Source organism: Mobula birostris, chromosome 17, assembly GCF_030028105.1.
Source record: "Mobula birostris isolate sMobBir1 chromosome 17, sMobBir1.hap1, whole genome shotgun sequence".
Taxonomy (NCBI): domain Eukaryota; kingdom Metazoa; phylum Chordata; class Chondrichthyes; order Myliobatiformes; family Myliobatidae; genus Mobula; species Mobula birostris.
This window is the reverse complement of record NC_092386.1, coordinates 71,895,977-71,920,999: the sequence shown is the minus strand read 5'-3', so window position 1 is coordinate 71,920,999 and position 25,023 is coordinate 71,895,977. Positions and strand designations below refer to the sequence as shown.

The 25,023-nt window shown below is 41.9% G+C and overlaps 1 protein-coding gene across 3 annotated transcripts in view; it reads right to left on the bottom strand.

The window, feature by feature from the left end:
• psip1a (PC4 and SFRS1 interacting protein 1a) overlaps positions 1-25,023 on the bottom strand; it is a 70,262-nt gene that overhangs the window by 15,013 nt on the left and 30,226 nt on the right. For 2 of the 3 annotated variants that reach the window (XM_072281898.1, XM_072281899.1), the window contains exons 8-12: positions 12,685-12,913; positions 9,439-9,560; positions 8,168-8,238; positions 8,008-8,078; positions 4,119-4,220 (exon numbers count right to left, since the gene is read on the bottom strand). In XM_072281898.1, the coding sequence (XP_072137999.1) occupies positions 4,119-4,220; positions 8,008-8,078; positions 8,168-8,238; positions 9,439-9,560; positions 12,685-12,913 (595 nt within the window). The remainder of the gene's footprint in view (positions 1-4,118; positions 4,221-8,007; positions 8,079-8,167; positions 8,239-9,438; positions 9,561-12,684; positions 12,914-25,023) is intronic. The other variant, XM_072281900.1, reaches the window with a different exon arrangement.

Genomic DNA, 25,023 nt, shown 5'->3' with positions numbered 1-25,023 from the left:
TAACTACCCTTCTTGCTTCCTTTACCTTACACAATTCAATATCCTTCTCCTTAGTGAATATCGAAGAAAAGAAATTGTTCAAAATCTAACATGTGGAGGGTGGGTACAAACTAAATGCACAGAATACCAGGACGGGTATGTTGCAATAAGAAGGAAAGACAAGGATGGCGAGGTAAGGGAATCTTGAATGAGTTTAGGGAAGAAAAAGGACTGAAATGGCTAACACAAGAAGTAATAGTTTTAAGGTGCTTGGAAGCAGGTACAGAGGATATTGTTAGGGATAAGTGTTTTTTTTTAAACACAGAGAGTGGTGAGTGCGTGGAATAGGCTGCCGGCGGTGGTGGTGGCCTCTACCTCAGAAACAATAGGGTCTTTTAGGAGACTCCTGGATAGGTACATGGAGCTTAGAAAAATAGAGGGCTATGGGTAAGCCTAGGTAGTTCTAAGGTAATGACATGTTCGGCACAGCTTTGTGGGCCGAAGGGCCTGTACTGTGCTGTCAGTTTTCTATGTTTCTATATGTACAGTTTAGGAGGCCAAGTTTGAACAGGACCTTTGAGGAAACCAAAGAGGCCAGAAAATAACTCAAGGATGCAGCATGAAAACTCCTTGGCAAGTAGGCTACAGTACGGAGAATCCCAAAGCATTCTTTATGAGCAAGAGGATAACGCGAGAGAGATGGCAGGATCACTGAAGGATAACGAAGGGAATGTGTTTGAAGACAGGTAAGGCCCTATGGTACTTTGCGTGTTGGATAGTGAGATCGATGTGGAACATGATAGGTTAAGACATTTTGAAATAAAGAGGTGGTGCTGGGCTTTTTCATAGACAAGTCCCTGCGCTCTGATAGGATGTACGCCAGGTTATTAATGACCATGTGCTCTCTCTGGCCGCTGGTGAGGTCCTGAGGAGGAACAAGGATCTGATGATGTTCCTTTGGTAAAAATGCGAAACAGGAATAATACTCTAAACTATAGACCAATGAGTTTCCTGGCAATGGTAAGGAAGCTATTGGAGAGAGTTGTTAAGGATAAAGTTTATGAACACTTAGAAATACGTACCATAATTCGGGACAGTTGGCATGGTGTTGTGTCTGGGCAGGTCGAATCTTGCTGAGTTTTTTCAAGGAGGTGACAATGATTATCAATGAAGGTTGAGCAATGGATGTTGTCTATGTGGAGTTTAGCAAGGTATTCCACAAAACCCCTCATGCCAGCTTCATGCAGAAGACTAAATGCATGAACTCCATGATGATTTGGACCCTTTTGATTCAAGAGTGGTTTGCCCATAGAAGACAAAGGGTAATAGTCGATGGGATTTATTCTGGCTAGAGGACTGTGACTAGCAGAGTTCGGCAGGGATCCTTACTGTTAGTGTGATATATTTAAATGACTGATGAAAATATGGATGGTCCACAGCAGACAAAAGCTTTGGTAACATTGTGGTTAGAGGAGAAAGTTGCAATAAGGACAGAAAAATACTGGCATTAACCTCTACCTGGCAAGAATGAGGTATTGTACTCTGGGAGATCAAACGTAATAAAGGAAACCTATAAAGTTAATGGCAGGACCCCTAACAGCGATAATGCACAAAGGTCCAATTCCATAGATCTGTGAAAGTGGCCACCCAAATTGACAGGATGGTAAAGGCGGCGTTTAGCGTGTGTGCCTTTATAAGTTAAGGCACTAAGTTCAAGAGTCAGGAGGTTACGGTGCAACTTAAAAAACTCAGCTTAGCTGCACCTGGATTTAATCTGCATTTAATTTTGGCCACCCCATTACTGAAAGGATGTGGAAGCCATGAAGATGGCGTGCTGAAATGGTTTCCCTGGATTAGAGGATATGTGTTTATAGGTGGAAAAGGTCAAACTTGCTGAGGGGAGATCTGATAGAAGTCTATATAGATATGAATGGCACAGATAGACAGCTGTAATACCTAATACTACAGGGAACACTATTTAAAGTGAGATGGGTGAAGTTCTAAGATGAAGTGCAGGACAAGCTTTTAACCCCGCCACACACAGAGTGGCAGGTGCCTCCAAAGCTCTGCAGGGCTGGTGGTAGAGGTAAATGATAGTGTGCAGGAGGCTTTTAGATAGGCACATGAAAACCCATCGAATGGAAGGATATAGGCCAAGTGCAGGCAGAAGGAAATTAGCTGAAGGGCCTGTTCCTGTGCTGTACTGTTCTCTGCATTTTTATTGCACCCACATGCCTGCAATTTTTCTATTACAAATGTGAAACAGCTGATCGCTTCTCTATATCAGCAGCATTCTTTACCTAATGAATTAGTTATAATTCAAATTGTATTTTGTCAAATATGATTTGCCTGTAACAATTAAGAGAAAATCTGCAGATGCTGAAAATCCAAGCAACACACAAAATGCTGGAAGAACTCAAAATTCCTTCTCTTTTTGTTACCTAGTGATTAAAAGCAGACAACTAGACGCTTCTATGTTTCTAAGTCAGTGGGACTAGATGAGAAATACCCCAGGTGACTGTGGAAAGTGAGGGGGGAGATTGCTGAGCCATCATCAATGGGGACTGGAAAATTGCTGGGAATTGGATCGTTGAAAATGTTGTTCCCGTGTTCAAGAAAGGGAGTAGAGATAACCCAGGAAATTATAGACCATTGAGTCATACTTCAGTGGTGGGAAATTTGTTGGAGAAGATCTTGAGAGGTCAGGACTTATGAGCATTTGGAGAGACATAATCTGATTAGGGATGGTCAGTATGGTTTTGTCAAGGGCAGATCATGCCTTACGAGCCTGAATGAATTCCTTAACAAAACACATTGATGAAGGTAGAGCAGTGGATGTAGTGTATATGGATTTCAGTAATGCATTTGATAAGGTTCCCCATGCAAGGTTCATTCAGAAAGTAATGAGGCATGGGATCCAAGGAGACCTTGCTTTATAGATCCGGAACTGGCTTGCCCACAGGTGGTTATAGATGGTTCGTGGAGGTCGGTGACCAGTAGTGCACCTCAGGGATCTGTTCTGGGACCCCTCCTCTTTGTGATTTTTATAAATAACCTGGATGAGGAAGTAGAAGGGAGGATTAGTAAGTTTGCTGATGACACAAAGGTTGCAGGTGTTGTGGATAGTCTGGAGGGTTATCAGAGGTTACAGCATGACACTGATAGGATGCAGAACTGGGCTGAGAAGTGGCAGATGGAGTTCAACCCAGGTAACTGTGAAGTGGTTCATTTCAGTAGGTCAAATTTGAAGACAGAGTATAATATTAATGATAAGACTCTTGGCAGTGTGGAGGATCAGAGAGACCTTGGGGTCTGTGTCCATAGGGCACACAAAGCTGCTGTGAAGGTTGAGTTGTAAAGAAGGCATATGGTGTGTTGCCATTCATCAACCGTGGGACTGAGTTCAAGAGCTGTGAGGTAATGTTACAGCTATATAAGACCTTGGTCAGACCCCACTTGGAGTACCGTGGTCAGTTCCAGTCACCTCACTACAGGGAAGATGTGGATACCATAGAAAGAGTGCACAGAATATTTATAAGGATGTTGCCTGGATTGGAGGGCATAACCTAAGAGAATAGGTTGAGTGAACTCGGCCTTTTCTCCTTGGAGTGACGGAGGATGAGAGGTGACCTGATACGAGGTGTGTAAGATGATGAGAGGCATTGATCATGTGGATAGCCAGAGGCTTTTTCCCAAGACTGAAATGGTTAACACAAGGGGCCATAATTTTAAGGTGCTTGGAAAAAGGTACCGAAAGGATGTCAGGGGTAAGCTTTTCACACAGAGAGTGGCGGGTGCATGGGATGCACTGCCGGCGATGGTGGTGGAGGCGGATACAATAAGGTCTATTAAGAGACTCCTGGTTAGGTAAATGGAACTTAGGAAAATAGAAGGCAATGTGGTAGGGTAATTCCAAGGCAGTTTCTAGATTAGGTTCTAGAGTTGGCACAACACTGTGGGCTGAAGGGCCTGTAATGTGCTGTAGTTTGCTATGTCCTATAAGCTTGAAGGATTCCATGGCTGATAACCCATTAACATTTAATGCTTTGCTTTGTAGCACATTCAAGTAAGATTAAACAAAGGCAGAGCAACAGATAAGGTTTGTTTAAAGAAGAGTTTGAAATTCTAGCCAATCCAACCTTTTTCAGTGTAGCGATTAGTTCACTATGTTTCTGCAGATGCTGTGGAGTGACTTGGAGAGCAGAGAGTTCATCAAGCACTTCAGTACATTTCTTAACATCCTACAAGAACAGGAATTACAGGTCACACAACGGCTTTAGAATAAATACCTTTTAAGAAACACACCATCTCAATCTGCGTTTCAAACCAAAACTGCTTTTGTATCATTACGTACTTTCTTAATATAGTTCAGGGGTCCCCAACCTTTTTTGCACCGTGGACCGATTTAATATTGACAATATTCTTAATATTCTTGCGGACTGGTCGACCGGGGGGGGGGGGGCAGTGTTCAAGTAAGGTTGAATTCACCTCAACATATCTGTTACAGTTAGGGTTGCCAACTTCCTCACTCCCAAATAAGGGACAAAAGTAGCAGTCAAATCCCGGAACACTTTACCCCAGGAAAGACCACCATTACCATGAAGCCTTGCACACGTACCTGTGTGCGCATGCGCGTACATGCCAATTTTTTTCTCCCCACAAATCCGTTTTGCCTTCACCTTCCGGACTACACTGTACGTACATTATTTCTACTTTATATAGACTGTGTATTTAGCATATGATTCCTGCTTTTACTATACGTTAGTGTTATTTATTTTCGGTTTTATGTGTTATTTGGTATGACTTGTTAGGTTATTTTTTGGGTCTGGGAATGCTCAAAAATTTTTCCCATATAAATTAATGGTAATTGCTTCTTCGCTTCACGCCATTTCAGTACGAACGGTTTCATAGGAACGCTCTACCTTAGCAGGGGAAATACGGGACAAGGGCGGTCCTGTATGGGACAAACCAATTTAGCCCAATATACAGGATGTCCCGGCAAATACAGGACAGTTGGCAACTCTATGTTCAAGTTCAACAGTGCGTGACAGGGAATGAGGAAAGGTGGAACTAACTCATATCGTTTCCTCATGGCCCAGTAGCACATGCTTTGCGGTCCGTGGACCGGTGGTTGGGGACCGCTGATATAGTTAAAATTGATAAAAGTTAAGGTACAAAACAAAAAATGGAATTTTCTCAAGAAAAAAATTATGCTTAATGTGCCAAATTCCTAACATTTCCAAAATCCCTTCTATATTATTGAAGGCTTTTCAAAAGAAGACTGTATTTGTTCGAAAACAAGCCATTATTCACACCAACTTATTCAGTAAGGTCCTCAGAACCCAGAGTAACCACTCTGTTCCACCCTGCACTCCCTACGAACTGCTCAGTATCACAACCATCAGCTGCAAAGTTATGCTCCTCATTCCCATTGATGCCTTAGCTTCTGACATCTATTCTCTCTGCTTCAACATCCAGGATCTCATGCAATGTTGTCTCATCCAGAGAATCACTGAGCCACGTTAGGCACTTGCCTCCAAAAACACAGCAGGACACACATGGCCCTCACTACAATTGCATTTTACTTTGCTTCTATAATTCTCAGGAAATAGATTGATCGAGATAGAACAGTGCAGCACAAGAACAGGCCATTCGGCCCACAATGTTATGCCAAACCAGCTAAAAAGCAAATCACACACTAATTCCTCCTAGCTACACCATATCCATGTCCCTTCATGTTCCTTACATTCATGTGCCTATCTCTTAAAAGCCCCTACCACCAAGCCAGGCAGACACAACTCTCAGTTAAAAAAAAACTTAACCCTCATCTCCATTGAACCTACCCTCTCTAACCTTCAATTCAGCCTAGTATTAGACATTTCAGCCCTGGGAAACAGCTACTCTGTCCACTCCATATTTATGCCACTCTTAATCTTGTAAACTTCGATCAGATCTCCCCTCAACCTCCAGTGCACTATCCACATCCTTCCTTTTAACAGAAGTATACCTTTCCTGTACTCTGTGCAATTTATCTTTAAACACCCTCATTGATAAACATCAGAAACAGCAGAAGTCCCAGCACAAATCCCTGCGGAATTCTACTGATTACAGACCTCCAGAATGATTGAGACTTGCCAGAGGAAAGGTGTTCCCAATTAACGCTTCTTGGTTCCAGCCGAATGCCCTCATAATTCACCCAACTCCAATGTAAAACTCTCCCACAAGGACCATTCCTATCCTTATCTATAGCTATCCTGGAAGATAAGGAGTTGTGCTCACAGTTCCATGAGACCACAAGACATAGGAGCAGAATTAGGCCATTCAGCCCATCAAGTCTGCCCCACCATTCCATCATGGCTGATCCCGGACCCCACTCACCCCATACAGCTGCCTTCTTGCCATATCTTTTGATGCACTAAACAATCAGGAAACTATCAACTTCCGCCTTAAATATACCCATGGACTTGGCCTCCACCACAGTCTGTGGCAGAGCATTCCACAGATTCACCACTCTTTGGCTAAAAAAATTCCTCTTTACTTCTGTTCTAAAAGGTCACCCCTCAATTTTGAAGCTGTGCCCTCTAGTTCTGGATACCGCCCACCATAGGAAACATCCTCTCCACATCCATCCTATCTCATCCTTTCAACGTTCAGTAGGTTTCAATGAGATCCCCCCCCCCCCTCACATTCTTCTAAGTTCCAGTGAGTACAGGCCCAAAGCTGCCAAACGCTCCTCATACGTTAACCCCATTCATTCCCCGAATCATTCTCGTGAACCTCCTCTGGACTCTCTCCAATGACAACACATCCTTTTTGAGATATGGGGCCCAAAACTGTTGATGATACTCCAAGTGCGGCCTGACTAGTGTCTTTTAAGCCTCAGCATTATCTCCTTGCTTTTATATTCTAATCCCCTTGAAATAAATGCAAACATTGCATTTGCCTTCTTTACCACAGATTCAACCTGTAAATTAACCTTCTGGGAGTCTTGCATAAGGACTCCAAAGTCCCTCTGCACCTCTGATGTTTGAACCTTCTCCCATCTGGATAATAGTCCGCACTATTGGTCCTTTTACCAAAATGCACAATCATACATTTACCAACTGTACTCCATCTGCCACTTTTTTGCCCATTTTTCCAATTTGTCTAAATCCTGCTGCAATCGCATTGCTTCCTCAGCACTACCTACCCCTCCACCTAAAGTTACCCAAAACCATGAGTGCACGGGCAGCAGAATTGGCAACTGTTATGTGGTTAGCCACCTAGAACGTTTTCTGCCAGAGTCAGTCATACACTCTGATTATATGCATTTTGTAACAGCCTTACAGAACATTTGCCTCTGTGGGAAGATCTTTACAGTCTCTAGAGTTTGTATTGGTACGAAAAACAAAAAATATCTACCAAGCAGCAATTCTCTGGGTAATAACTCCTTGTTAATGAGAGAGGTCAGTGGAGAATGGCCAGGCTGGTTCAAGCTGACAGGAAAGCAACAGTAACTCAAATAACCAGTTGTTACAATAGTGGCATGCAGAAAAGCATTTCTGAACGTAACACACATCAAACCTTAAATTGGATGGGCTACAGCAGCAGAAGACCATGAACATACAGGAGGTACCTAATAAAGTGGCCACTGAGTGTATATCGCCAGGGAACTATGTAGTTGAACATCATTATCTACCTGTTCTACAACGCTCCCCAGGGCCCTGCTATTCATTGTGCACATCCAGCCATGTTTAACTTTGCACTTCTCCAGCCACGGTTATCTACCCTGCCATTCTTGCGTAGGACACATTTATCCTGCGCCTTAGCACTGTACTGCCTCAGAACAAATTCCAACTTATACTCAGCGACAATAAATCTGATTGATTGACTCAATGTTGTCTCCTGCTCAACTTTTTAAAAACTGGGAGCATCTTCAAACACAACCACTTAGCAAAGAAATGTTACTGAAAAATGTAGAGATTGGTAAGAATTACAATGTTCAGAACAGCCTAAATTTTGTATTCAACTAATTCAGTGAATACTCACCGGTTTGTCAATCTTCAGGGATAATTTAATTTCACTGTGCAATTTTTGTAGTCTCAATTCCATTGACATTTCTGTAAATAAAGATGAATGAAGCCATATTTTATAAAATTATTTTGTTGGTTTTATGATTACATCACAACAAACACAAACTCGTTCATACCTCTTTTTTTCTCTATTTTCTTGAAGTTAAGTTTTTCTTCTTTCTTTCCTTCTTTCTCCTCTTTGGTTTGTCTAGATGCAAGAATAGATCTAAATTTATTGAATACAGCATTTACAGAGAAAAATGCTCTGCAGCCAGGTTGTTTTGTTTTCTATTTGTTTAATGTTTTCGCCACTTTAATTATATTTTTTCCTCTTTGTTGATAAAATTCTCCAGTACTTGTTAATAACTTCCCCATTGCACATACGCAGTTTCTACAAACAGTTCCAGAATGTACATTTGCTCTTATTAATCTTATTAAAAATGATTTTTAATATGCTGCTTGGACTCACAGCCCTTTCCCGGACTCATAATCTAATGAGATATCAACATTTTCCCAAACACTGCTAAATTTTAACCGTTTCTTTGCTGACTGTCATGCCCTCAGCATTTCACCCCAATGAGCTTGCATTACTTTCTTCAAGATGTTTTGGTTAAATGTTAGTGCCTCTAGATGTCGCAATTTTCCTTTAACCATAAACCCAATAGGCTCTTTGATCTCCTTCTGGCTCACAAAGCAACAAGAGTCTCCTCTAACCCAGTGCCATCTGGTCACAGGCCTTCAATCTGAAACGCACCTCCACAACTACCTTCTGATTCCTTCCACCAAGCCAATTCTATATTAGGTTGGCCAGTTTACCCTGAATCCCATGTGATTTTACCTCCCAGATTGGCCGACACATATGGCCTTGTCAAAGGCCTTGCTAAATTCCACGTAGACATTTACTGTCTCCCAATCCTCTTGGTCATTTCTTCAAAAATTTCAAATGTGAGAGGCAATTTCCTTTGCACGAAACAGTGCTAACTATCCTTGCCTTTCTAAATGCAGACAGGTCCTGTCTCTCAGAAGCTTTCCAGTTAACTGTCTGTCTCACTATTGACAACAGGATTACCAGCCTATAGTGTCCTGGCTTTTACCTGCACCTCTTCTTAAATAGCAACACCAGCAAAATCTTTCCTTGTTTCCCCATAATTCCTAGGATCAGATAAGGCCCGAGGGAATTATCCAATTTTATGTGCTGTAAGACCACCAACACCTCTTCCTTCATAATACTGTCAAACTCTTGTAGGCACATGGCAAAGAAACAATGGACAAATCATTTCCACCTTGGGTATAGACCTCTAGCTTCAGAAAGCGTGTTATTAAACGGTACCCATATATAATTTTCAAACAAAAACCTTTCCAATAATGAATAATTAATCAATAAAGCGTAATAAAAAATGACACCTACTGATCATCTTTTTTATTGTCTTCCACTTTGCGCAGCTTTTCATCTTGCTCCTTATCATTCTGCTTTTTCATTACGTTTCGTCTATTACCAACTTCCCATTTTATCTTTTTGTTTTTCTCTTCCTTTTGATGTAGTTGAAGTGTTGTAGATGAGGTTTAAAAATCCAGTGAAAAACTATTAGAAACATGCTGTACAATTTTCTATAAAAGTTTATAATTAACAGATTTCACATTCATCATGGTTCTGCATGGACTGCGAGACCTGTATATCAAAAATATGCCAACACCTCATGGGAAGCTAAAAATTCTAAATTATAAAACCAACAACTTCACAAATCAGCGACAGCAGATACTGATTCTACAAATGAACTGGTGCACAACAATCCAAATGCTCCTGAACTGTTGTTGTGACTGAAAATTGACAGCAGGGAACTAAAAACTGATGCAAAGGTTAAGTTAATAGACAAGTTTAAAATAACCACAGTATGAAAACTTAAATAGGTATTTGTTAAAACCTACAATAAAATCAATCTTTTATCAATGTATCTTGGAACAAAATAGGCCACCTTTTAAAGCTCTATATCTCAGAAAATATTTGTAGCTACTTTTTTTTTAAAAGTATGATTCTAAATTTAAAAAACATATTAGGACCCTGAGCCCACTTAAGAACGTCTTGATTTTTCAAAAAAGTAACTGCTCAGAACTTCAGTCAACATCCTCAAACGATTTGAATTGCAAACACCTTTCAAGATTAAAAAATATTAATTGATTCCATAGCAAATATTTGACAGGGTTTCAGAAGTGTAAAACAAGAACATCAACTTGTTCTAAAATCAAGCTCCAGACTTTCTGTGAAGGCCACTTAGTTGTCAATCTACCTCCCAGATCATGAACAAGATGCAGTTACCAATCCTCCCTTTAATGAAAGATGAACAACATGAACAAAGGTCTCAAAAATCGAGAAAAACTATAATCTGGAGACACAAGACTGCAGATACTGGAATTTTACTAATACCTTCAGCTCCTGATTCCACCTCCCTCCAAACAGAATAGAGCCCTTGTCCTTGCTTACCCATGAGCCTCTACATCCAGCTTTTCCTTCAACATTTCTGCCACCTGCATGAGATACCAGTCACATTATCACAACCCTACCCCTTTCTGCTGTAGGGACTACTCCCTCTGACTCGCTGATACAGTCACACCTTCCCACAGACCTCTTCTTGACCTCTAGCACTTTACTCTGCAGTGGCAGGAGGTGGGAGACTTGTCCTTACATCTCCTCCCTCACAACCATCCTGGGGCCTAAACAGTTCTTCCATATGAGGCAAAGTTTGATGTAGACTTCCTCCAATCTTAACAACTAAATACTCTATATTGGCGGGACAAAGTACAGATAGGGTAGCTGTTTCACAGAGCACCTACTGCGGTACAAAAATGGCCACCTGGAGCTCCCATTAGCATGCAATTACACCTGCCCTTCCAAACTGACCCATCCATTGGTAGGCCATCTATACTGCCAGGGTGTTGCCCAGTGCAAATCAGAAGGTCAAAGTCTCAAATCCCATTGGGTTGTCTAGGCCAATGAATAGTCCATGCCCCAATGCAGCAGGGCTTAGACAAATTGGAAGAATCGGTAGAAAAGCGGCAGATAGAAAAGAGTGTTGGGAAATGTATGATAATACATTTTGGTAAAAGGAACTAAAGTGCAGACTTATCTAAATGGGGAGAACACTAGACCAGATAATTTTGAAAACGCCAGTTTCGCGTAAAAACGATAGGTGTCCACACCAGGTGTTTTTGAAAATACCTCCGTCCGCTTTAGAACAGATATTTGGGCGAATCTCCTCCTACTGGGCATGCGCAGGACACAACTACAGGAAACAAGCAAAGAGGAAACGGTATACTTGGTGCGCATTTGTCCAGTTACAGATTAGAAAAACTTAAAAGGAAATCGCCAAACAAAAGACTTGATGCGCGTTTGTCCAGAAACATTTCCTACAGCCATAGTCTCTTCACCGATGAAAGGGACGACAGCTACAACTAAATGCAATAAGGCTTGTTACTGGGCAAAAGTGAAATTTGCTGTGACCTCATTTGTTTGCCTTTACTTTTGCCATGTCTTTGTGTATTATTTTGCTGTTTTTAACATGTGCAATAAAACGAGTTACTGGGCAAAAGTGACAAATGCATCTATTGAATGTTTGCACAAGTAATATATTAATGAAGCACCTTGTTAAATGTATAAAACATGTCTGCATCAGTGTTATCTTGTATTTCCATACAATGTTACATTAGGCTGTTACTCATCTATTGTCAGATATTGTTGTTGTGTTGTGGTGTTGGAGGTTGCGTGCAAGAAAACAATGAAATGCCGCGCTGTCGCCACCATTTGTTCCGGCACGTCATGACAGCGGTTTTAAAATTAGCCGGTTACCCCGTACACACAACGGCCAACTGGCGTTTTCAGATTTAAACACTCTGGAGAGTGTTTTAGGAAAACTCCGTTTTCGGGGGAGGAAAACACAGTTTCAGTGTGGACGGAGGGTCAAAACGAAGAGGAAAAGCTTTGGTTACGGATTTATCCAGTCTAGTGTGGATGTAGCCAGGTTTAACCCTGCCCTCCACTGGGTTATTTCCCCCTGCTTCTCCCACTTCTGATCCTCATGCAGTCTTCCCATTTTGTCCCCTTTCCTTTAAACCCTCTTACCCCCAGAACCACCTTTCCCCCTCCTTGACCCACCACTCTCTACATACTGTAAACTCTTATCAACCTCCAACCTGCCCCCGCCCCGCCAATCTGGCCCTGGTTTCATATGCCAGTCCCCTTAACCTTAATGATGCCCATTATCACCTCCTTTACATCTTTTACCAGTCCAAAAGTAGCAGCCCTTCAGGTTCCTCTTCATCTCCCTCCAGCAGCTTTCTCCAACCTTCACACTCCTCTCCCTCCACCTGCTTCCATTTATAATTCACATGTCACTGTCTCCCAACTCCATCCCTACTCCCCTATCTGACAACTTGCCTGTCATCTTTCTCTGCTATCTCAATCAACGCAAGACTCTTGGCTCACCACTCCTGACCTTCTCCTTGCAAGTACCACCTTACCTCTGCACCCAAGTCCTGATCAGGATCTTGACCTGAAACATTGACAATTTCTTTCCTCCCACATTGAGCTCCTCCAGCAGACTGCTTGTTGCGCTCAGAACTGATTCTGCTCCCCATACTTTAGATACTGGCCAGTACGTACTTCATTCTGTGGTTCTTCTTCTGACTCCGAAGTTGACTTGGCTTTGATATTCCTCCTTCTCTTGGGTTCTGCAGGATCCTTCTTTCCTTCTTTTTTAACCAGTTCCTTTTTTGGTTTCTCCTCTTTTTTCTCCTCCTCTTCCTTCACTTTTTTAAGCTCTTGTTGCTTCTTTCGCTTTTCCTCTGCAGCTACCCTCTTCTCATCAGCTTTGTTAACAACATCATTTTCACTAACAGTACATACAAAGCAGTGGTCATGTACAGTTTAAAGGCAAGCACAGCAACTTGCAACCATAAAATAGACATTTATAAAGGTATCTTTTCATTCTCTCTCCTAAAATTACACAGTTACTATTGGAGCTGAATCATAAAATGAGGAAGCACATTATCCCACAAAGTAAAGTGTGTGGAAAATTGTAGAACTCTTCCAAGATATTAGCTTGGTGGTAGAAGGCAGTGTGTTGTAGTGGAGGGTTGTCTTTTTTTTCCCCAAATTGACCAGTTACATATAGAAGGAAATAACGCTTTGTTCTCTACTGTTTGGCCTTTTGCTGCTACAGCCCATTCACTTCTAGGTTCAACGTGTTGTGCATTCAGAGATCTCTTCTGCACACCACTTTTGTAATGCCTGGTCATTTCAGTTACTGTCGCCTTCCAGTCAGCTTGAACCAGTCTGGCCATCCTCCTCTGACCTCTCTCATTAACAAAGCTATTTGCTTACAGAACTTCTGCTCACTGGAAGTTTTTGTTTCTTTTTCACACCATTCTCTGTAAACTCTGGAGTCTATTGTGCATGAAAATCTCAAGAGATCTGCAGTTTCTGAGATACTCAAATCACTCCACCTAGCACCAACAATCATTCTAAAGTCAACATCACTTAGATCTCATTTCTTTTGTTTGATCTGAAGAACTGAACCTCTTGACCATGTCTGCATGCTTTTATTCACTGAGCTGCTGGCACATGATTAGCTGATTAGATATTTGCATTAACCAGGTGTGCCTAATAAAGTGGCCACTGATTAATGGTTTGGATAAGAATGAGGGTCTTGTTAATGAGATATTAGAAATGTCACATGAAACAAGTTTTTTTTCCAAACCAGATTGTGGCAATTGCCTGCACTCTACCACGGAGATGGTGAAAGCAAATGCAACAGCAACAGTCAACAGGCATTCAGACAGAGGAGTTAAACTGGCAGGGAACAGGAGTTGAGATTGTGAAAGCAAATACAACAGCAACACTCAAGAGGGAAGTTGAACAGAGGGATAGACCATGTGCATGTCAATGGGATTAGTTTAATTTGGTATCACGGTGAGCATAGACATGGCCTGTTCTTATGCTGTACTGTTCTATGTAATCACAATATTTAACACATTTGGACAGACACCTGGATAGTAACGACTAAACACAGGAAAATGGGCTTGAAGGATTTGGGCTGAAGGGCCTGCTTCCATATGTTCTAACTCAGAAATGACTGGTATTCTATTGAGTTAAGTATTATGCACAGGCAATGCCATACAACTAGGATTTCGAAGAGAAATCAATAGATTTCTCTACATATCCAAATGCTTGACCGAAGTTTATAAAGAGCCAAAGCACTATAGCCCATAAACAGGCCCTTTGGCCTATCTAGTCCACGCCAGTTTGGTTTTCTGCCTAGTCCCATCAATCTGCACCCGGATCATAGCCCTCCATAACTTTCTCATACATGTACCCACCCCAAACTTCTCCTAACTATTACAATGGAAGCCTCTACCACTTCTGTTGGTAGAATGTTCCACCCTCTCACCACCTCTGAGTCAAAAAGTTCCCCCTCAGATTCCCCTTAACTATTTACTTAGCAAGGCAGAGCGGAGTAACCCCTTCTGGCTCTTCAAGCCACCCTGCCGCATCAACCCCCACAATCCTGATTAACCCTAACCTAAGCACAAGGCAATTTACAATGACCTACTAACCTACCTCGTCCATCTCTGAATTGTGGGAGGAAACCGGAGCACCCAGGGAAAACCAACGCATTCCACGGGGAGGATGTACAGAGACTTCCTACAGAACAGCGCCTAAATTGAACTCCATCACCCCAGGCTGTAATAGCACTGTGCTAACCGCTACACTGCCATGGCACCAATTTCTCCTCTTACCCTAAACCTAGGTCCTCTAGTTCAAGTCCCATCCAATCTAAGGGAAAAAGCCTGCATACATTCATCCAATCTATAACCATCATAATTTTGTATTCTACAAGATCTCCCCTTATTCTCCTATGTTCCAGGGAATAAAATCATAACCTATTCAACCTATCCCTGTAACTCAGGTTCTCCAGTCCCTGCTACATCCGTGTGCATTTTCTCTCTCCTCTTTCAATACTTTTGATATCTTTCCTATGGGAGACCACAATTGCATACTTTATATTTTGCAACACCAATGTCTTCTACAACTTCCAATACGACAGCCCAACTCCAGTACGCAATGCCTGGTTTATGAAGGCCAAGATGCTAAAAACTCTCCTTACGACTACCTATTTGTGTTGCCACTGTCAAGGAATTATCTGTATTCCCATGTCCCTTTCTTCTCCACACATCTCAGTGCTCTACCCTTCAGTGTGTTAAGTCTTACACTGGTTTATCCTTCGGAAGTACAACACCTCATACTTGTCTGTATTAAGTTCCATCCACCCTTTTTTCCAGCCGGTATAGGTAACTCTGCACGCTTTATTAACTTTCCTCACTGTCCACTACATTCCCAAACTTGATGTCATCCACAAATTTGTTGATCCAGTTTACACTATCACCCAAATTGTTAATGAAGGTATACAATGCATACAAAAAGGATTCACCCCTCTTGGAAGTGTTTATGTTTTATTGCTTTACAATATTGAATCACAGTGGATATATTTTGGCTTTTTTGACACTGATCAACAGAAAATGACTTTGATGTCAAACTGAAAATATATCTCAACAATGTGATCTAAATTAATTATGAATATGAAACAAAATAATTGATTGCATAAGTGTTCACACCCTTCAGCTCAGTATTTAGTATTTGCATCTTTGGCAGCAATTTCAGCCTGGAATTTGTGTGGATAGATCTCTATCAGCTTTGCACATCTGGACACTGCAATTTTCCCCTTTTCTTCTTTACATAAAACTGCTCAAACTCTGTCAGATTGCACAGGGTTTGTGAGAGAACAGCACTTTTCAAGTCCAGCCACAAATTCTCAATTGGATTGAAGTCTGGACTCTTGTTTTAGCTGCTCCCGGACAGTAACTTTGTTTTTTTTTAAGCTATTCCTGTGCATCTTTGGCTTTAAGCTTGGGTCATTGTCTTGCTGGAAAACAGATCTCCCAAGCTGCAGGTCCCTTGCAGACTGCATCAGGTTTTCCTCCAGAATTTCCCTGTATTTTGCTGCATTCATTTTACCCTCTAGCTTCACAAGCCTTCCAGATGGCGTGTTTTTGATGATGTGTCGCGTTTGGCTTACGCCAAACATAGCATTTACTCTGATGGCCAAAAAGCTCAATTTTGGTTTCATCAGACCATAAAACCTTCTTCCATTTGACTTGAGTCTCCCACATGCCTTCTGGCAAACTCCAGCCAAGATTTCATGCAAGTTTTTTCCAACACTGGCTTTCTCTTTGCCACTCTCCCATAAAGCTGCAACTGGTGAAGCACCCAGGCAACAGTTGTATGCGCAGTCTCTCCCATCTCAGTCACTGAGGCTTGTAACTCCTCCAAAGTTGTCATAGGTCTCTTGGTGGCCTCCCTCATTAGCCAACTTCTTGCACGGTCACTCAGTTTTTGAGGACGGCCTGCTCTAGCCAGATTTATAGCTGTGCCATATTCTTTCCATTTCTTGATGACTGACTTATATTCAGTGACTTGCAAATTTTCTTGTATCCATTTCTTTACTTGAGCTTTTCAATAACCTTTTTGTGGAGTTGCTTGGAGGTGTTCTTTTGTCTTCATGGTGTAGTTTTTGCCAGGATACTGACTTACCAGCAGTTGGACCTCCCAGATACAGGAGTATTTTTACTACAATCAATTGAAACACCTTGATTGCACACAGGTGATCTCCAATTAACTAATTATGTGACTTCTAAAACCAATTGGCTGCACCAGTGCCATATTAAAGAGGTGAATATTTATGCAATCAAATATTTTGTGTTGTATATTTGTAATTCATTTAGATCACTTTGTAGAGATCTGTTTTCACCTTGAAACAAGAGTCTCTTCTGTTGATCAGTCAAAAAAAAAGCCAAATTAAATCCACTGTGATTCAGTTGTAAAATAATAAAACACTGAAACCTCCAAGAAGGGTGAATACTTCTTATAGGCACTGTACACAAAGGACCCAGCACCGATCCCAGCAGCACACCACTCATTATAGGCTTCCATTCAGAAACAAGCATCTACTACCACTCTCTGCCTTCTCCTGCTGTCAATGTTCAATCCAATTGACTACTTCATCTTGAATGCCAAGCAACTGAAACTTCTGAACCAGCCTCCCATGTAGGACTTCGTTAAAAGTTTTGCTAAAGTTCATGCAAAGCACGCTACTTTCCCTTTCATCTCCTCCTTGAAAATCTCTTCACATTGGTTGGACATAACTTGCTACGCACAAAGCAGTCGATTATCTCTGCTCAGGCTGTGTCTTTCTAAGTACTTTTGTAACACTCTGGTTAAGATTTCTACTGCTATGCTGTGAGGTATTTTATTTTAGCAGTTTCCTGTAAAAGCTGTGTGTCCTGCTAGTAAGAGTGTTTTGACCGTGTTGTCCAACTTAGGAATGTTGTGTCAGCCAATCAAGAGTGGGATAGCATGGAACATTCTTGACAGCTGGATAGGAAGAGTTTTCCGAAGGTCAGTAGCCCAGTTTGGGGTCTTTTGGTGGGATGTGCAGAGAGAAGAGCACCAGGGAAGACATCTGGAGGATACTATCTGCAAGGAGTGCTTCACGAGGCGGAGGATCCCAAGAAGGGAAGTTCTACCTCTGGTTGGTGAGGAGAATTCAGCACCTTGAGTAAAGCTACTCTCAGCTGCTACAGAAATTACCTCCAGTGTATTTCTGCACATTTAGACTAGTTTAACTGTAATGGGCCCTTTCTCTGTTAACTGTTTGATAAAGTTGAAAGTTGGTAAATATACTTTATAATTTTACACTGATATACAATCTGTCATTTCTGGGCTACCAATAACTCTGTATGGCCAGCATTTACACAGCATTCACTCAAATCCAGCTCATTTAATCGGAACATCCCGATGCTCCTGTTGGTTGAACCACCCTAAGTCGTGTATTGTTTATGAAAGATGGCCTTCTCACTGCTGAGAAGTGTTGCTGTTAGCAGAGCCAGCTAACGAGTCATGTTGATGTACCAGCCCCAGTGAGAGGGTTGCACTTAGATACCCTTGCCCTTACAACACCTTCCAGTAACTTACACAACTGACGTCAGGCTCACTGGCTGATAATTTACACAGCTGACACCAGGCTCACTGGCTGATAATTTACACAACTGACATCAGGCTCACTAGTCTATAATTTACACAACTGACAGGAAGTGTTCTCTTCAATAATCCAGATATGGTCCATGACTGTGTCTATCTCCTGAGTAAATACAGATGCAAAATATTCATTTAAAATCTCTCCCAGCTCTTTTGCCTCTGTTCATACAGTTACAAGAAACAGTTTGTGAACCCTTTGCAATTACCTAGTTTTCTACATTAATTACTCATAAAATGTGGTCTGGTCTTTATCCAAGTCACAATAGTAGACAAACATAATCTGCCTAAACCAATAACACACAAACGTAAAGAAGGCCTGGAAGATCATCGGGGACACCAGTCATCCCAACCATACACTGTTTCAGCTGCTTCTGTCTGGCAAACGGTACCACAGCATTAAAGCCAGTACCAACAGGCTACGGGACAGCTTCTTTCTACAAGCCATTGGATTTAATAAATTTGCATATCTGTATATTGTGACAGAGTCATAACGCAAAGATTTTTACTCCCACACACGGTGGGATGAAAGTAAGATTTAAATAAATTCAATTAATACCCATCATTACTGAGTACACCACTTAAACAATTACAGTTTAGGTTCAAAAAGTATGTGAACCTCTAGAGTAATGCCTTCTACAACAGATATTTGGAGTCAGGTGCTCCAATCAATGAGATGAGATTGGTGGTGTGGGTTGTAGAGGTGAACTCCCCACCCTAAAAAAACACACAAAGTTACTGACAGAGCCTGCTCTTCTCAAGAAAGATCTGTTTATGTGTATCATAACAAGCTATTCTAGACTGGGTTTTGAGCAATGAGGAAGGGTTATTTAGCAATCTTGTCGTGAGAGGCCCCTTGGGTAAGAGTGACCATAATATGGTGGAATTCTTCATTAAGATGGACAGTGACATACTTAATTCAGAAACAAAGGTTCTGAACTTAAAGAGGGGTAACTTTGAAGGTATGAGACGTGAATTAGCTAAGATAGACTGGCAAATGACACTTAAAGGATTGACGGTGGATATGCAATGGCAAGCATTTAAAGGTTGCATGGATGAACTACAACAATTGTTCATCCCAGTTTGGCAAAAGAATAAATCAAGGAAGGTAGTGCACCCGTGGCTGACAAGAGAAATTAGGGATAGTATCAATTCCAAAGAAGCAGCATACAAATTAGCCAGAAAAAGTGGCTCACCTGAGGACTGGGAGAAATTCAGAGTTCAGCAGAGGAGGGCAAAGGGCTTAATTAGGAAGGGGAAAAAAGATTATGAGAGAAAACTGGCAGGGAACATAAAAACTGACTGTAAAAGCTTTTATAGATATGTAAAAAGGAAAAGATTGGTAAAGACAAATGTAGGTCCCCTACAGACAGAAACAGGTGAATTGATTATGGGGAGCAAGGACATGGCAGACCAATTGAATAATTACTTTGGTTCTGTCTTCACGAAGGAGGACATAAATAATCTTCCAGAAATAGTAGGGGACAGAGGGTCCAGTGAGATGGAGGAACTGAGTGAAATACATGTTAGTAGGGAAGTGGTGTTAGGTAAATTGAAGGGATTAAAGGCAGATAAATCCCCAGGGCCAGATGGTCTGCATCCCAGAGTGCTTAAGGAAGTAGCCCAAGAAATAGTGGATGCATTAGTGATAATTTTTCAAAACTCGTTAGATTCTGGACTAGTTCCTGAGGATTGGAGGGTGGCTAATGTAACCCCACTTTTTAAAAAAGGAAGGAGAGAGAAACCGGGGAATTATAGACCGGTTAGCCTAACGTCGGTGGTGGGGAAACTGCTGGAGTCAGTTATCAAGGATGTGATAACAGCACATTTGGAAAGCGGTGAAATCGTCGGACAAAGTCAGCATGGATTTGTGAAAGGAAAATCATGTCTGACAAATCTCATAGAATTTTTTGAGGATGTAACTAGTAGAGTGGATGGGGAGAACCAGTGGCTGTGGTATATTTGGATTTTCAAAAGGCTTTTGACAAGGTCCCACACAGGAGATGAGTGTGCAAACTTAAAGCACACGGTATCGGGGGTAAGGTATTGATGTGGATAGAGAATTGGTTAGCAGACAGGAAGCAAAGAGTGGGAATAAACGGGACCTTTTCAGAATGGCAGGCAGTGACTAGTGGGGTACCGCAAGGCTCAGTGCTGGGACCCCAGTTGTTTACAATATATATTAATGACTTGGATGAGGGAATTAAATGCAGCATCTCCAAGTTTGCGGATGACACGAAGCTGGGCGGCTGTGTTAGCTGTGAGGAGGATGCTAAGAGGATGCAAGGTGACTTGGATAGGTCAGGTGAGTGGGCAAATTCATGGCAGATGCAATTTAATGTGGATAAATGTGAGGTTATCCACTTTGGTGGCAAAAACAGGAAAACAGATTATTATCTGAATGGTGGCCAATTAGGAAAAGGGGAGGTGCAACGAGACCTGGGTGTCATTATACACCAGTCATTGAAAGTGGGTATGCAGGTACAGCAGGCGGTGAAAAAGGCAAATGGTATGCTGGCATTTATAGCAAGAGGATTCGAGTACAGGAGCAGGGAGGAACTACTGCAGTTGTACAAGGCCTTGGTGAGACCACACCTGGAGTATTGTGTGCAGTTTTGGTCCCCTAATCTGAGGAAAGACATCCTTGCCATAGAAGGAGTACAAAGAAGGTTCACCAGATTGATTCCTGGGATGGCAGGACTTTCATATGAAGAAAGACTGGATGAACTGGGCTTGTACTTGTTGGAATTTAGAAGATTGAGGGGGGATCTGATTGAAACGTATAAAATCCTTAAGGGATTGGACAGGCTAGATGCAGGAAGATTGTTCCCGATGTTGGGGAAGTCCAGAACGAGGGGTCACAGTTTGAGGATAAAGGGGAAGCCTTTTAGGACTGAGATTAGGAAAAACTTCTTCACACAGAGAGTGGTGAATCTGTGGAATTCTCTGCCACAGGAAACAGTTGAGGCCAGTTCATTGGCTATATTTAAGAGGGAGTTAGATATGGCCCTTGTGGCTACAGGGATCAGGGGGTATGGAGGGAAGGCTGGTGCAGGGTTCTGAGTTGGATGATCAGCCATGATCATAATAAATGGCGATGCAGGCTCAAAGGGCCGAATGGCCTACTCCTGCACCTATTTTCTATGTTTCTATACGCCAATCAAAACAACTTTGAGGACCTTATAAGAACTGTAGAGATGCACAAAGCTGGAAAAGGCTACAAAAGACCTCAGTATTCATCAGTCCACAGTGAGAGAAAGTGTCTACAAATGGAGGAAACTCAGTACTGTTGCTACCCTCCCTAGGAATGGGCATCCTGCAAAGATCACACCAAGAACACAATGCGCAATGCTGAAAGAGGCAAGAAAGAATCCAAGGGTAACAGTTAAAGACCTGCAGAAATCTCTAGAACTTGCTAAGGTCTCTGTTCATGTGTCCACTATAAGAAAAACATGGAACAAGAATGGTGTTCATGGAAGGACACCACGGAGGAAACCACTGTTCTCCAAAAAAAAAAAACAACAGCAGCAGCAACATTGCTACACATCTCAAGTTTGCAAAAGACCACCTGGATGTTCCACAATGCTTGTGGGACAAAGTTTTGTGGACAGATAAGACAAAAGTTGAACTTTCTGGCAAAAGTACATACCGCTGTTTGCGGAAAAGGGCACTGCACACCAGCACCAAAATCTCACCTCAACTGTGAAACATTATGGGAGGATCATCATGATTTGGTGCTGTTTTGCTGCCTCAGGGCCTGGAGAGCTTGTAACCGTTGAGGGAACAATGAATTCAAAATTGTTTCAAGACATTTCACAGGAGAAAGTCAGGATAGTGATCTGTCAACTGAAACTTCATAGAAGTTGGATGATACAACAAAATAATAATCCAAAACACAAGAGTAAATCAACAACAGAATGGTTTAAAAAGAAAATTCTTGTTTTGGAAAGGCCAAGTCAGAGTCTAAAGCTTAATCCAATTGAGATGCTGTGGCAGGTTCTGAAGAGGACTGTTCATGCAAAGAATTCCAGAAATATTGATGAACTGAAACAGTTTTGTATGAAGGAATGGTCTAAAATTCCTCCTCACTGCTGTGCAAGTCTGATCAGCAGTTACAGGAAACATTTGGTGGAGGTTATTGCTACTAAAGGAGGTCTACCAGTTATTAAATACAAAGGTTCACATACTTTTTCCAGCCTGGACTGTGAATGATTAAACAATGTGTTCAATAAAGAAATGAAAAGTACAATTGTTTGTGTGTTAATAGTTAAGGTAGATTGTGTTAGTCTGTTATCGTGACTTAGGTGAAGATCAGATCACATTTTATGAATATTTAATCAGTATACCAAGCAATTGTAAAGGGTTCACAAACTTTTTCTTGCAACTGTAAGTCCTCCATTTGTACCATCGCCCCTGCACTGCTGCGATTGCCCCATGGCCCTGTGATGGCTTTGGTTTCCTGATAGCGAGGTTCTAAACTCAGATGAAGACCTTAACTCCTATCCAATATAGATAGCTTCAGGTACCCTCTAAAAAATATTCTTCATGATGTTCTTTAACCATTCCTAATAAGGGTTGTTTTTGAATAAGATAAACTTCCAATTAATATTCTTAGTTTAGCTTCTCGACATAAACAGATATTTGTCTTCAGTTTTTAAAATGTAAACACACAAGACCATAAGATATAGGAGCGAATTAGGTCATTTGGTCCAACAAGTCTGCTCTGTCACTTCATCATGGTTGATCCACTTTTAACTTGTGGACCAGTCATATCTTTCTGCATAATTCCATTAATTTTGGGAAGGTGGTGGCACGACGACAGCGCGCGCAGCCTCTCCAGTGATGAACCTCTATTATCTGTCAAGTAGGGGACCGTGCACAATCCTGATTTGGTGGAGACAGATGTGAGTGCATAGCGGAACATCTGGAAAACTTCTGAAATGTCTTTGCTACCGCTGCTACTGTGTGGTAACCGGAATCTCTGGAGCTGAACGCCTCGAAATCCTCGGCTTTGCGTGTTTCAGTGGCCAGGGAGAAGTCGAAGACGCTCGGCAGAGGATGGCGCTTGGGAGGCTGTATCGGAGAGGCTGCTCGGAAGCTCGGAGTTTTCGGATGGATGGACTCAGGGTCGGCTGTGGTCGGCTGCTTCCAAGGTATCGGCAAGTTGATGGTGCCTGGAGGTTTATGGCAGGGAGTTTCTCCCTTTTGCCACCACTATCGGGGACTCAGGAGTCGATCGACTCAGGGACTTTAAGACTTTTTTTTACTGTGCCTATGGACTGTTCTTCATCAAATTATGGTATTGCTTTGCACTGCTGCAACTATATGTTACAATTATGTGGTTTTGTCAGTGTTAGCCTTGGTCTGTCATGTTTTCTGTGATATCACGCCGGAGAAACATTGTCTCATTTAATGCATGTATGCATTTCTAAATGACAATAAAAGAGGACTGAGTGTTCTCATAACCCAATCTAATCTAACTTCATTATGATCACTATATCCGAAGTATTCACTCCTCCTCCTCCTGTCACCTGTCCAGTCTCATTCATTAAAAGAAGATCCAGTATTGCACTCTAACTGGTACCTCTACATTATTGATTAAGGAAACCTCTCTGAATACATCTGACAAACTCTATCCCATCCAATCCTTTAACAGTATGGGTGTCCCAGTCAAGATACGGAAAGCTGAACATCCAATTCCTGAAGCTAGCTGCTATCTCCCTACAAATTTGGCCTTCTAAGTCCCACCAACTATTGAGAGGTGTACAATATAGTCCCATTAACATTACTGGAGTAGATGAACCCTCCAGTCTCCTCTCCGAGCAGTGCCATGATATTTTCTCTGTTGGGTAATGCCATCCCTCCTCCTTTAATGTATCCCCTGCTATCACATCTAAAATTGAACCCTGGAACATTGAGTTGTCAGTCCTGCCCCTCCAGTAACCAAGTCTCACTAATAAATATATCATAATCCCATGCTCTAAGTTCATCTGCCATACCTACAATACACATTGCATTGGAATAGATGCAACTCAAACATTAGTTCTACCATTTAAGTGGGTTCCAGGATCAGCATGATAGAATGGTGGAGCAGACTCAATGGGCTGAATGGCCTAATTCTGCTCCAATGTCTTATGCTCAACCTTGTGCTTTTCATCTTTGTAGTCTTAACATCTACTTTCTCCACTGTCACTCCACTTGCTGTCCTGTCACATGGAGGCCAGTCCAACCCCATGCAGCTCTGGTTTTAACATCTTGAGCAGAAGCAGCAAACCTTCCCGCAAAGATATTGGTCAACCTGGTACAGCCACAACTAGTGACTTTTTATCTTATTCCACCAATATTAGAAAGAATCTGCCCATCATTCTCCCTCAGAAACTCATGTATGGGGGACTACATTTAGCATGGAAATGGAGAGAAACTACTTTTCCCAGAGTAGTGAATTTGTGTGTTAAATATATTTAAGGCACAGTTAAATAGTTAAATGCATTCAGAGAGAATGAAGGGTTATGGGGAAAAGGCAGCTAGGTGGAGCTGAGTCCATTGCCAGATCAGCCATGATCTTATTAATGGTGAAGCAGGCTCGACAGGTCAGATGGCAGACTCATGTTCCTATTTCTTATGTTAGGCTAGATGTTGTGTAGGGAGTACCTGCATAGTTTGTCTTATTGAGGCAAGGTGAAGGAACTATGGATGACAAGAGATTGTCAAGGAGCAAGAAAGAAGCTTACTTGAAGTTTGGAAAGCAAGGATCCCATGGGGCTCTGGAGAGTAATAAGGTAGCCAGGCAGGAACTTAACAAGGGACTTAAGAGAGCTAGAAGGGGAAATGAGAAGGCCTTGGCAAGTAGGA